Raw genomic sequence first — 12,979 nt, 5'->3', positions numbered from 1 at the left:
TTGACTTTTCTTGGAAGTTGGACTTGATCCAGACGTAGCCACGCAAACAAATAGTCAAGAGATTTTGAACAAATTGATTCAATTCGTCGTGATCTATAATACTCTAGCCGGCTCTGCGTGCAATAGTTACACAGCAATGACACTGGACTGTATTTTTATTTCAATATTTGTACTAACAAACATGTTTGTGCTCCTGGTATTTGAACGAATTGAATTTTATGTAAAAGCTTTTTGCAAGCCGCTTGTATCACAAATACGTTTTACATGTCCCACTGTACGGGACCTAACCGTCAAGTAAAAAGAGCATATTAAGAGGCAACAATACATAGGGCTATCGAGTACCGTTAGTACCGGTAGCATTCTACGTGTTGTACTTCTGATTATATCACTATTCACGTCCATTGTTTATCTTGTGAAGGGCGTAGATGCCGGGCCTGATAAAAATAACCTTCATAATAGGAAGAAAGGCGGCGGTACTCGGTGGGCTACCTTTCACTGGCCCAATTGTCTTAACAAGCTGGTCGTAGGACAAGCTTTGGCATCCACTATGATTTACAGAGCCCTGAGAAAACTGTTGGACTGGTATGCACGATTGTAAAGCCTCGTTTGTTTTATGGACGGAAAAGAAACTTGGACTTGAGATATTTGGTCTCATTCCCAGGTTTATATTAGATGATGTTTTTTTGTCTGCAGCTCTCATATGAATGTCCAAAATAATGATAAAAATTAGTGTATTGGCATCTTGGAAGTTAGAGGTATAAGATATTCGCCACTGATAGGTAGGTCGGTCCGAAGATAATACATAGAACTCGAAGTCATTTTAAGGCAGTATTTTACAATGTTCTGAAGCGAAATCACAGTATAATGAAGTGATATTTCCATTCACAGACACTTCGCGCTACACTTCCACGTTTATATCTACCTTTTATGGATTCCTTCAGTTACTTTATGTCCTCTGTTGCCTATTTTGAATAATAAGTCTGTAGAGTTTACGTAATCGCTGCTTGGATGTAAAATTATCAAGCAAATGTTTTTGGAACAGGCGCGCAGTCGTTTGGCAGACATTGTAATGGTAATGATCTCGAAAGAAGATAAACGTTGTAAGAAGAATTCTAATGAATTACTCACTTTACAAAAGTGGACAGGTATAATTATGAGGTATAATATCTGTCATAATCTATTTCGAATTGATTTGAGTTGGGTCGAACACACGAGGATGGTTACAATTCCGGGGAGTAAGCCTTGACCTTTAAATAAGACGTAAGAAGTCACCGTCAGCTGTTTTTATTTATTTAACGCAGTCACCCGCAACATTGCAAACACAAAATACATATTTTGAGACACGAACAACCAAAGTAGGAAGTAATAACTGTCTTACAAATAGCAGTTTCGTACAGAGATTTAGCTAACCGCCAACATAGAAAGCTAAGCTTAGCAACTTCACGAATTGTGCAGGTTTAATACCAGAACGAAGTTGCTGGTTCATTTCTGAACACCAATATTGTTTCTAGGATTATATTTAGAAAATTAGTACTAATTAATGGTAAATACAACGAAAACACTGGTTAATATCCCATCCCTTAGGAGATTTTCTCCATGACCATACATTTTGTAACCTACGAATATTTTCTCTTCAATTTATTTTCGTAAGTTTTATTTAACTGAAAGGGACTTACTTCCCTAGACCTTTCCAGGACATTGTCATCTGTATGATAAATAAATATAATAGGGTTACAAACAAGGGTTGAATGTAACGTTCAGCAAGAATAGTTTGTCATACAAAGGTTTTCAACTAAATTTAGTCCTCCTATTTCTGGATATGTGTACCACGGGCAGTTTGAAAGATTCTATTTGGGTAATCATTTTTTAAGTTTTTTTTGTTGTAATATGACAAATAGATATTTTTTTACTTAGTTGTTATAGGGAATTCTGTGTGCTGACGAAACTTGGGAAAAGGATATCGTAAAAGAAAGATGTTAAGTAGTGTTAAAGAATAGATACATTATATATTTTGTAGTGGCTTCTTTCTTTGTCTCTGTCAGGTCAACACAGATCTTAAAAACAATTCTGTAAATTAAGAGTTGTTTGAGTTGTAAGTTAAGAGAACCGTAATTGAAAATAATAGTATACTGAATTGTCACAGATTTAATTAAATTTAACGTGAGAAATATTTGCTCCCAAACATAACTTTTACACAAAATTGTTCACAAAAAAGTAAACAGACAAAAAGCTATCTATATAAATGGTTATTAAGAGGAGCGAGGCGCGCGTGAGGTCAAGCACCTATTTAATCCACGCAACGACGAGACCACCATGAAATAGGAACTAGTTGGTGAATAGTTTGATAACTATCGGCTTTGCACTAACCATTGTTTTATGCACCGCACGTGCTCGAGGGATCGCACGTGCTTTTATAATGCACAGATTGGGATAAATTGTGGGGGTGCGCTCCAGGATGCGTTGATTTGAGGGTAAATCGTGTCCGATACGAGATTTATAGACAAACTACATTTTTGCTAACACAAGTTGTGTTAATATTGCCATTATGCTAATTTATGAATACTGGGACCTCCAAGAGATTTTTATTATTATGCGATCATGAGGCTTTTTTGTATGGCCACCAAGATTGGTAAGATCTGAAAAAACTAGCTGGACTGGATAACCAAGGCGGACTACCCAGTGATTGTTGATGGACAAATTGGGAGATGCAGCTCGGCGGGTAACGGTCTTCTGCTGATTATAGCCAATTAGCCAGTGGTAGGAAGGACAAATAATTAATTTTAATTTCTATAATTACCACCCTAGATAACTCTTCGCTTTAGTAACGGTCGCGAGAGCCAAACAAAATGGTCTTTTCTTTGCAAAAAAAAAGTATGAACATTTAAAAACGTTGATCTTATGCAAATCGTGTCACTAATACGATTTATGACTGTTTTAAATCATCATGTAAATACAATTTCACTTCACAATTCATGTACCCAAAACTAATTAAGTATGATTTAATTATTCGTTCCAATGACATTTTAATACGACTCCAAAAGTCAAGTCGACCATAGCCGAAAAGGTACTGCCAACAAACCTGCTTGACAAGTTTAGTTATGAATAGTTGCAGGATATTTTAAGACATGACGCTAAATACCTTGTCAATAAAAATAAAGAATAAATTAGATCACTATGCCGCGAAAGGATTGCATCGTTTGTGAACAAAGACGACCTTGAGACTGTTTGGAGATGAGCGATGATGTTATAGTTGTAAATAAGTTTCAATTGAAATATAAAAACAGTTATTTAGTATTCGCATATATTACAAGTGGCTGCTAACTAAAACAACTTTGTTTTATTTTTATATCTACCAATTTTTGTTGCTGACTCAGTAGAGAAAATTCGGGAATTAAATATTAAATAAAAATAAGTAAATAAGTAATAATATTTATTTCAAATTAATATTATTACTTACTTCTTAAATAAATCAAATTATTGAAATAAATATTATTACAAAAATTAAACTACCAAGTAGAAAAGTAAACGAATCATCTATGAGAATTTTCTCCATGAATCAAAAACCATAAGCCTCAAGCAAAAAACCATATAAATGTATGATACAAAAACACATCAAGTTGTTTTCTATTGGTATACTTTTTGCTCTACACTGTACCTAATCCGAGCAGTAAAACAACATTTTATTGATACAAAAATCCAGCGGATGTAGCTTTGCTGTCAAGATTCTAGACGTATGTTCTTGTGCGGCGGCAGTTGAATCACATTAATAAAATGTGAAATCCCGTCGGTTCCATGGCGTCCGCCGTACTTACACTGGTTTCAAATAACCCGTTTATCTCTCAACCACTTACTAATGTTTGAAGTACCGAGTATTCCAATAGAGAAATGGAGCGTCAAGGAACGTCTGCTGGACGATTCAAACCGTTCTTATTAACCTTTTAACCGCGGTCTTGGATTGAAATCGTGCCCTTAGCGGCGTTCGAAGACATGCCCAATGATTTATGACTTAATAATTATACTTACAAATGTTTTTTTTACATCTCAGTAATCTTTATGTATGCCTAAAGCCAGGCGTGATTATCACGGGTTAAGTACCAATTAAAACTATGATTAATGATGAAAGGTAATGTCATGGCGATCTGATTATGAGTGCAGGAATGTGGCGCTTCTAGTCCGAGAAATGTTGTGCATTCTGTACGTTCACAGGCACTAAATAGCTAATAATAGCCGCTGAATAGTTCTATGAATAAAAATATGTTCACCAACGATAAAATTACGCATATTCTAATCATTATTTTTTATGCTAATTAAACATAAACAGATCATTAGTCTGACATGTAATTTGTTAGACTAGAAAAAGTGTAACAATCTTGATAAACTATATTTATCGTAGCCAACTTTAGAAAAGTATGTTGAACTATTAGCAGAAGACGCTATGTCTCTGAAATCACGTACGCATCTTCTTATCAATTAGTTATGCTCGCAATTTATAAACATACATGAGCACTTTATTACTGGCTATGACTCTACTGTACTCGAATACGTATGGCCAATCAAAAGATAAAAATAAACCATCATTGAGTATTCATATCTACCAATATCCCGAACAATAATAATAGCAACACGTGTAATAAATGCATTTTAGTTCAAACACTCAACTTCTCTTTTTGATTTAATAACCATTTTGTAGAAAATAATTTTAATAATAATCTGTGGCCAAATATAAAAGAGAGCTCCCAAATATTTCTATGATAATTATAAATAAGCTGCAAACAAGCATAATGAGCGAATAATTAACGTGAAAATATTTCGATAAGTGCGACTACAATATTACACATGATTAAAACTAAAATAGGCCGTTAGGAGGCCGTAGGAAATTAATATCATGTTTATTTAATAAAAAATCTGCATGTTTGTATGCGGTAATCAGCTCTAAGATTTACAATTACATGAAATAAAATGGTATTTTTTATCTGTGCCTTTATTAATGGTTATTAAAATAAAAACTTTTACGGCATACAACTTTTACAGCAATATAAATTAAAAAGCACAGGACATAAATAACACGATTTATGCATTCTCTGTACTTATCATATATGCATGTATTTCCGAGTGATGGCAAAGGGCCAAATTATTTTAAAGGAATTTATAACTTCAAAAATTCAAAAGCAACATTCTTTCCCTAGTAAATACGCGTTCTAGATTTTCAAATATCTTTAAATGGTAAAATAACGAGATAGCGATTTATCAAACAGATGCATTCGTTGTGAAACTCATCTGTCAAGTGCGATGTAAAATTTTAATGATCTCGGTCAAGATGCTTCGGTAATTTGCATCGGAACTCATCGCCCACCTACGATTTTCAGGTCAATTACTTAACCTGCTTGGCCCTAATATGAATGTATAATATAAACTTATTTACATGAACACAGAAAATGTAAAACAGATGAGCATCAAAACGATTTGTTTACATATCAACAAGAAGTTCGTAGTTCATTAAATAGATAAGAATTGAACAAAAGAGGGGAAACCCAGCAATTATTTTAATAAAGTTATATTTCTGGATTGTAAGTTATCTGAAATCTTGAATTACAATACTGTGGTAAATAAGAAGATAGAAAATATATTGAGAACCTAAGTAGAAGCCAATCCTTTCTCGGCAAGGTATTATATACTGCGGAATTTTCTTTTAATCCCTCAGTAAGATCCTTCCGACACAAACAACTGAGTAAAGATTTTTGAACATAAAAGCCGACAGCATAAATAATTATATAATGAATACGATCATATAAATCGTTCAGAACCCATAAATGGCTTAGTTATTGCAAACATTTGTTTGATTGATTACTTCAAACATCAATTACAATTAAACTGTTTTGTTCAGAACATATTTGATTTGATATTACCTCTCAGTAATTGGTTTAACATGCGGAATTCTCCGGAGATCTGTATCTGACATCGCAATCTAGCCTCAGTCGTACGTTAATTTAGGCTTAAGCGATATCTATTAATGTGATAGCCCTTGATGATAAAGCTATTATGTTATTGGCAAGAAGATTGTTTAGAGATGTACGTGTCTAAAATATTAATGTGGATCGAGATTCGATACGTCTACGACAGTCGTCTATTAAATCCTATCCCAAACAAACAGACATGTCGATCGGAGCTCGAATGATTTATCGCGCTCGCAATCTAGGAACGCAATAGATAGTACAAGACTTACTAATATAAACAAATGTTAGTAATAGTTACTCGTTATGTATTTAAAAACATTGCGAATCGGAATAGTGTTCATCTTGGTATACATACTAATAAAAGGGTAACGTGGGTAAATTTTTTTAATGAAGGACGAGATTTTTGAAATACTTTTACCCATTGAAGCGCACGTTATTTGCGAGTTATGAAGTTTCATATTATAGATTATATTATATTAATCAGAAGAAGACCGTTCAATTAAGTGAAAATTAGCCATAAATAAATAAATACTGTATAAAATGATTACAATCATCCTATTGAACAGTGAATAATAAACATGATTCTCTCAAGTTTTTAAGTCTCTACTTTAACAGGAAACAAGACATGATAAGCGTGCACTTTTTTGGCGGCGTTTTGGCCTTTAACCTACTGCATAATTTATTCGATTTGACAGGAAATATGTCAAATTTCTTCGAATAATGTATTCATGAATCTGTGGCATTAGTGCCGTGGCCGTGGGTAGTGTCTTTAAATAATAGCTTGCTTATAGATGGTACGAAACTTTAGCACACTTAGTACCAAATGTTTCTTTCAGTTAGTATAAAGGTACCTGGGTTTGTTTTGGGATAAAGTATCTTGGGACGAACTAATTTATTTGTCCTACGGGATTGACTCCTGATCTAAGCTAGTGATAGCTAGTGTGTTGTTTACATACAGATTCTATGTATACGGGAGCATAGATTTTTTTTCGAGTAGTTTTCTGGATAGTATAAATGCAGAACATTTGAATAAGACAAATTATTTTCTGGACTGAACACGATTCCGCGATTTAAAACAACCCAACTCACTGGTATTTTTTTTAATGAAATGTGCCAATAATGTTCATGTTTGTTTGTAAATAAGTATGTTAAAAACAGATTTTTAGACAGATTATTTTAAAAGTTCTTTCCATAGAACCACTTAATAGTGCACATGTCTCGAAATAGGAAAACATTTTGTTTACGAAAAAACACTGAAAAATATGTCGTACCTCATCTGAATCAATATTAACGATATTCTCGGCTGTAACTCAAATAAAATGTAAACTGTGTGTTGTATCGGCTGGACACAAAATTCGATGGACTCGCAAGGTGCGCCGGGGCAGAGCGAGGTGCATTACATTCCACCAAGAGGGACGCGAGAGGGAATCGGCTGCATTCTTGGTTATTCTTACCTTTTCAAATATTAATCCCACCACAATCCACTGGTACTTGGGTATAATTAGCTTCAACACATGTTCTAATATATACTCAAGTTATAGAGCGTATTGATTCACATAAAAAAAAATCAAATTTAATTGTTTACATCACTGTCAGATAATCACAAAACCCGGCACACACCCAGCCAACCAGCGTACAACAAGCAAACTGGATTCATTTGGCCTGCTGTCTATGACGCGGAATGCTATTGCTTTGTCTCGCTCCATCGTACAATAATTTAAAGTATAGCTGCCTCGCTCACTTAAGAAAGGCGCCAGTGCACGGCGCGAGCGCCGACTTCTTCCTTCGGGACTTAAAAAAACAAAAGCTCTTTTGAAACAAGTTACGGGTAATGGGGCTTTAGGTGCCTGTCAAGATATTGTATGATTTAAAATTTGTTTGAGATGCCATGAGGCATGGGCAGTTGAAGTTCAAGCGAGAAATCTAATGTCTGTTGTCTTGATAACAAGAAACGGCCGCAATGTAAGATGTTGCTTAATGATAAAGCAGGAATTTAAAGATCAGCTGTGTTTGTTGTTATTAAATAAAATAAAAGTTTTTCTGTTGACATTATAAAAACATAATGGGTACCTGTGTTCAAAATAACAAATTTAATTTTAAGTAATATTGAACATAAGGGAGTCGTTTATAGAGTATCTAAAACAACTCTTAGCCAAAAAATATTCACATGCAAAAAATATTCCTAATTCCGACATTCAAAAATGTCGAGATCTCCCGAACTCCGGCGAGCTCCTTTATGCAAGCAAAAAATCAGCATACTCTGTATTGTATTGTATCCAATTGTATCGGTCCCATACATGCGTCGACTGGGCTCAATTTTGTTGATCATCATTACGCTTTACCTGCCCATTTCGCAACGAATACATTTAATTATTAAATATCTTCAGGATCATTTCTTACTAACCGTTTACTAAGATATTCTCTAATTATGTAATTACACAGTCCTTTAACGTCAAACGAAATATTTTACATAAGAACTCTTGAAAGTTGTATGGGATACATTATTTTTTGTTTAAGCGAAAAGCGTTTAACTGCGAAAAACAAGAATGATTTAATAACTCGTGTAGCAATCAATAACAGAATAGGGTTCCTTGCTTTCAAAGAACAAACGGTTTCCTCAAGTGTATTTTGCGTTCAATATTTACTTTAAACAAAGGTGTAAAGAAAGCCTTCTGTGAGAGCAAACCGTGAAATTGTGTTGCTACTAGTTTCCCTCGGCAAATACAAACTATCTTTATACGTGGGTTATTGTAGAAATAAAATAAACTTTACCATTATTTGTTTATTGTTGAGTTTCAATTGTTTTCAGGAGCTCCTCAATTGTAATGTATCCTGTACTATTCAATATTATTGAAGTTGCAAAATTTCGTTTACCCGTACCCCGTACCAAGCTGGGACTGACACTATAATAGCGTAATAGTCTTAAGTGGTCAATCTCATTTTTAAAAGAAGTGACTTCGCATGTTCACTCAAAAACCTTTTAGCAAACCTCACTACGGACGATTTAGTTCGACATACTGTGATATGTTGGATGATTTGTAAATTACTACTGATCGAAAATGTAGCCTATACATATTTACTTTTACAGGTAGTACGTACAGCCAGGGCCTTCTTACGAGATGCAGTAGTTGAAGTTCCCATGCATGGGACATGGATTTTCTATAATAAAATAATGATGAAAATCGGTTCAGTAGTTCCCGACTGAACCTACCAGAAAATCGCTCACTACATCTAAATATTCTAGTCTGTTATTTCATAGTTAGTTCAGTGCTAGTTTCCCTAATTGCATCTAATTAGTTATTCAGTTTAAGTGTGCAAATATAATAGGGAGTGATGAATAAAACAACAATATGTTCATTCATGTATAATTTATTTCCATTTGCGACTGGGTATTTAACGAATCTCACTTAAAACAATACAAGTGTAAGACCTGAGTCCGCACACTGTTTCACTTCTACGGACACATCAAATTGGTTCGTAATACAGACTAGTAAAATAATGGAGTGTTCATCGTTTACTGCAAAGGAATAACTTTAATGTGCGTTACTTTATAGATATTGTTGAACAATGACCGCGTACAGCCAAACTTACGAACAGCGATTGATTTTTCGTAATAAAAATTGCTCTTTTATTAGTTTTCCGACAGATGTTTTCAAATTCATTCATTATAGACCTTTCCATATCTCCATTAGTTTACTGCTCTGTGTATCGCAGGCACTCGCGACGGTACGGACGCATCCTACATAATCATGAATAAGTCATGAGAAAAGAGAGTAATTCCTAGCCTCTGTTTGTATTGTAAATAACTACTTAGGTCCCTTTATTTGACACATAGGTTTCAGAAAATTAACTACTTTCAAGCATTCGGGTGTTGTGATGTCGCATATTATGATCAAGTTTTTTTTATAATTATTAGTCCGCACCACCATACATTTATTCTACACAGTTAATATATAACTAGGAAGGCTAACATCGGAAATCTCACGTATATCAGTGGATCAAACTAATAAGATGAATAAATTCGTACGTTAACACACAAATCACTTAGAAAATAACAAATTCATTCAAGGATAACAGATTAATCTGCTCCGGTACAATTTGTGCTTACACTGTGTCTGTAGTAGAAAAACAGTATAATCCTCACACAAACTTATAGCCTTTAATATATCACATAAAGTTTAGGTACGATTATAAATACATTACACTCTCGCGTCCGCTACTACTGGGGCCACTGCTAAACTTAGAGAGAAGCCGCTCTTTTGTAAAAAAAAAATGAATATAATATTTAAAAAAACGAATACAATAAGAAATATTAAAAATTCTGTGAGTATGGAATAATGAAGGCGGCCACAGTTTGATTTGAGATTATATAGCAAGTTCATATCGGTGGCTTGTTCGTTTTCGGTAACGAAGAGTTTCATTTACTATATTATTAATTATTATATAAGTTTACGGATCTAGTACATATTGAAAGGCTACCATTCATAATGATTAATTCTATTACTACTTAGGTTATGTTTCATTCTAGTTAGCATATGAAGAATCGAGTTATTTTTTAATCCGTTAACACCCCGTCTCTTAATTATACCCAAATAAATAAATTAAAGTAGGTCGCCGCTTTCTGCACAACACTGGTTATTATTAAATTCTCTTAATTTGAGATCACTACAGCTTGACAACCCACAACATAAAAGTACTTTAAAAGTACCCCAAATAAATACAAATTGGATGGAAGAACTAAATGCGAAAATATACAATTAAATTGATATAATCAAACTTACTGATCCACATATTAAAACAAACAAGCCACACAAACAAGTCATTTAAATAAAAAATAAATTAATCTAATACATTAAATTACTTGACACGGTTATTATAACTCGGAATGTTCGTCTTCGCCATCGGAAAGCTGCAGCGGTGGTTCAGTGGTCTCGGTTTCCTCAGCTTTTTCTGTGGCCGGCTTCTCCTCCTGCGTATCTTCAGCTTTCTCCTCCTCATCAACCGTTTCTGGCTCAAGAATAGGCTCTTCAGTTTTGTTTTCAGCTTCCTTCTTAACCGGCTTCTTTGGTCGCCATATTTTCATCTTGTTCAACATATACTTCACTTCACGGTCTAAGCTTGACAACTTCTCTCTAATGCTTTCCACTGTTAGTTTGACTTCTTCGTTCTTTTTCAAAGCGTTTTGCTCCTTGATAGATGTCTTGAGCCAAGACCCGGTCTCATCAATCTTTTTCTCTAATACGTTTACTTCGACATCAGTGAACACTTCCTTGTCAGGATTGAAGTCCTTTGTAAGGTTTCTTGCCACTTTAAGGAATTCGCTTGAGTTATTTAACAAGTTGCGGAGTGCGGCGATGGCATCGGGCCTCTCCCTATGTTCCCAAAAATTGTAGAATATTGGGTTAGTTTTATCCTTGATGGCAGCTAACTTAGCCTCAAACAAGTCTGTGGCCGCCTCATAACCATCTTCGTATAACCATTCGGATGTCTCAGTGCAAAGTTTCTTTATCTCATCGATCTGTTCTTGAGTTCCGCATTCGGCATACTCATCCATATCCAACTTCATTTGTACATCTACGACGTAAGCCTCCAAGTTGTTAAGCGCAGTTTCTCGCTCAACTCGTTTTTTATCAACCAAGTTCAGCTCTGCTATCTTCGCTTTGGAAGTTTTGAACTGTTCTGGTGAAAGAGGTTGCAAGTTTATGTGTTGTTCCTCAGACTTGACAGGCTCTTTAAGAACGACTATCTTTGGCTTGGGTTTGACCTCGGGTTCAGTAGCATTCTGCTTATCTGTTTCCGTCTCATTTATCTTCTTTGTTTCATTTTTAGCTTCACCATCTTGGGGTTGTTCTTCAGGTTTTTCTTCTACCTTTTCTGGAGTTTCAGCATCTGATCCAAAGAGTTTGCTTATCGTGCTTCCGATCTTAGACAAGGTGCTGTCTTTGTCATCATCCTCATCTGTTACAGTTTTCTCAGCAACAAATTCCACATTAACCAAGTTTAGAAGACCAGAGTCGTCCATGTTAAAGTGCGCCTTGATTCCCTTGTGTTCAATGTTTTCGCCAGTGTGCTTAGCTAAGGCTGCACCAACTCCGTTCAACAGAACTTGGCTAAGGTTCACGGATCCGATGAACGCGATTTCATTGGAAGGAATGTGGTCTAGCTCAGCATAGTTGACGTGGAAGCCGAAGTCGTCGGTGTGTTTATTGAAAGTGATTACCTTCTTCTGTGGGTAGGGATTCATGGGGCCGAACAATGTCCTCTTGATCTGAAACAATTATATCGACCATTACAAGGTTGCCCCTCCTCAAACGCTTACCATATGTTAGTTGTTGAAGTTTAGTTACAAAAGGGACCCCGAAAAACACCGAAATAAACAAGATAAGTCAAAAACCATTTTAGCAAGCTCTCAAAAGCGATTTCAACACTGTCTTAAATAAATATAAATTATAGAAAAAAAGTGATACCGTAGGATCCTGAAAGAAATGAAAATTCGATTTACTATAGGTAGGTAAAGATTAGGATAAATAAATTGAACTAAAAAATTAAAGGGTAAAATTATTTTTCTCGTAATGGTAGTAATATCTACCTGACATACTTCTATAGATATAAATAAGAATAGGATAGATTGCAATTGAAAATTGAGCCTTAGGTTTTGAAGTTTTAAGTCAACCATATGCTGAAAGAGTATATCATACTTAACATGTTTAATAGAAATCTTAAGTACTTGTAAAACTTACCAGCTTCTCGTTGCCGTCAATGTTTCGTGTAAAAGTGACTTGGATAGGTAAGAGAACAGCGTCGCGTACGTTTAGGGGTGCCACCTTGTAGCCTGTTGCCAGAGATGCCGCCCTGCGAACAGAAAAGGTGTGATAATTTTAAAATAACTTCCTAAAATAATCTGTACACTTTCTAGCATTTTATTAGCAGTGTTTCTCTACTGATGAAAAAATTGGAATGGAACGCCAATTTTTATTTATTTCTGGTTTTAGGGTTTTTTTTTTGAGAATGTTGTGATTTGACTG

General features: G+C 34.9%; 2 protein-coding genes across 2 annotated transcripts in view; both read right to left on the bottom strand.

The window, feature by feature from the left end:
- The window catches only part of LOC113495537 (interference hedgehog-like), a 40,594-nt gene extending 31,388 nt beyond the window's left edge, over positions 1-9,206 (bottom strand). Inside the window, exon 1 of the mRNA XM_026874292.1 lies at positions 7,409-9,206. The gene's annotated coding sequence lies outside the window, so the exon portion shown is untranslated. The remainder of the gene's footprint in view (positions 1-7,408) is intronic.
- Positions 9,207-9,307: 101 nt separating this feature from the next.
- LOC113495919 (hypoxia up-regulated protein 1-like) lies at positions 9,308-12,829 on the bottom strand (the record flags this gene model as incomplete). Its single annotated transcript, XM_026874919.1, has 2 exons — positions 9,308-12,222; positions 12,695-12,829. Coding segments are annotated over 2 exons (1,530 nt in total), but the record flags the coding sequence as incomplete, so codon positions are not given.
- Positions 12,830-12,979: the final 150 nt, after the last annotated feature.

This window comes from Trichoplusia ni, chromosome 7 (assembly GCF_003590095.1).
Source record: "Trichoplusia ni isolate ovarian cell line Hi5 chromosome 7, tn1, whole genome shotgun sequence".
Lineage (NCBI taxonomy): Eukaryota > Metazoa > Arthropoda > Insecta > Lepidoptera > Noctuidae > Trichoplusia > Trichoplusia ni.
This window is presented reverse-complemented; position numbering and strand designations above follow the sequence as displayed.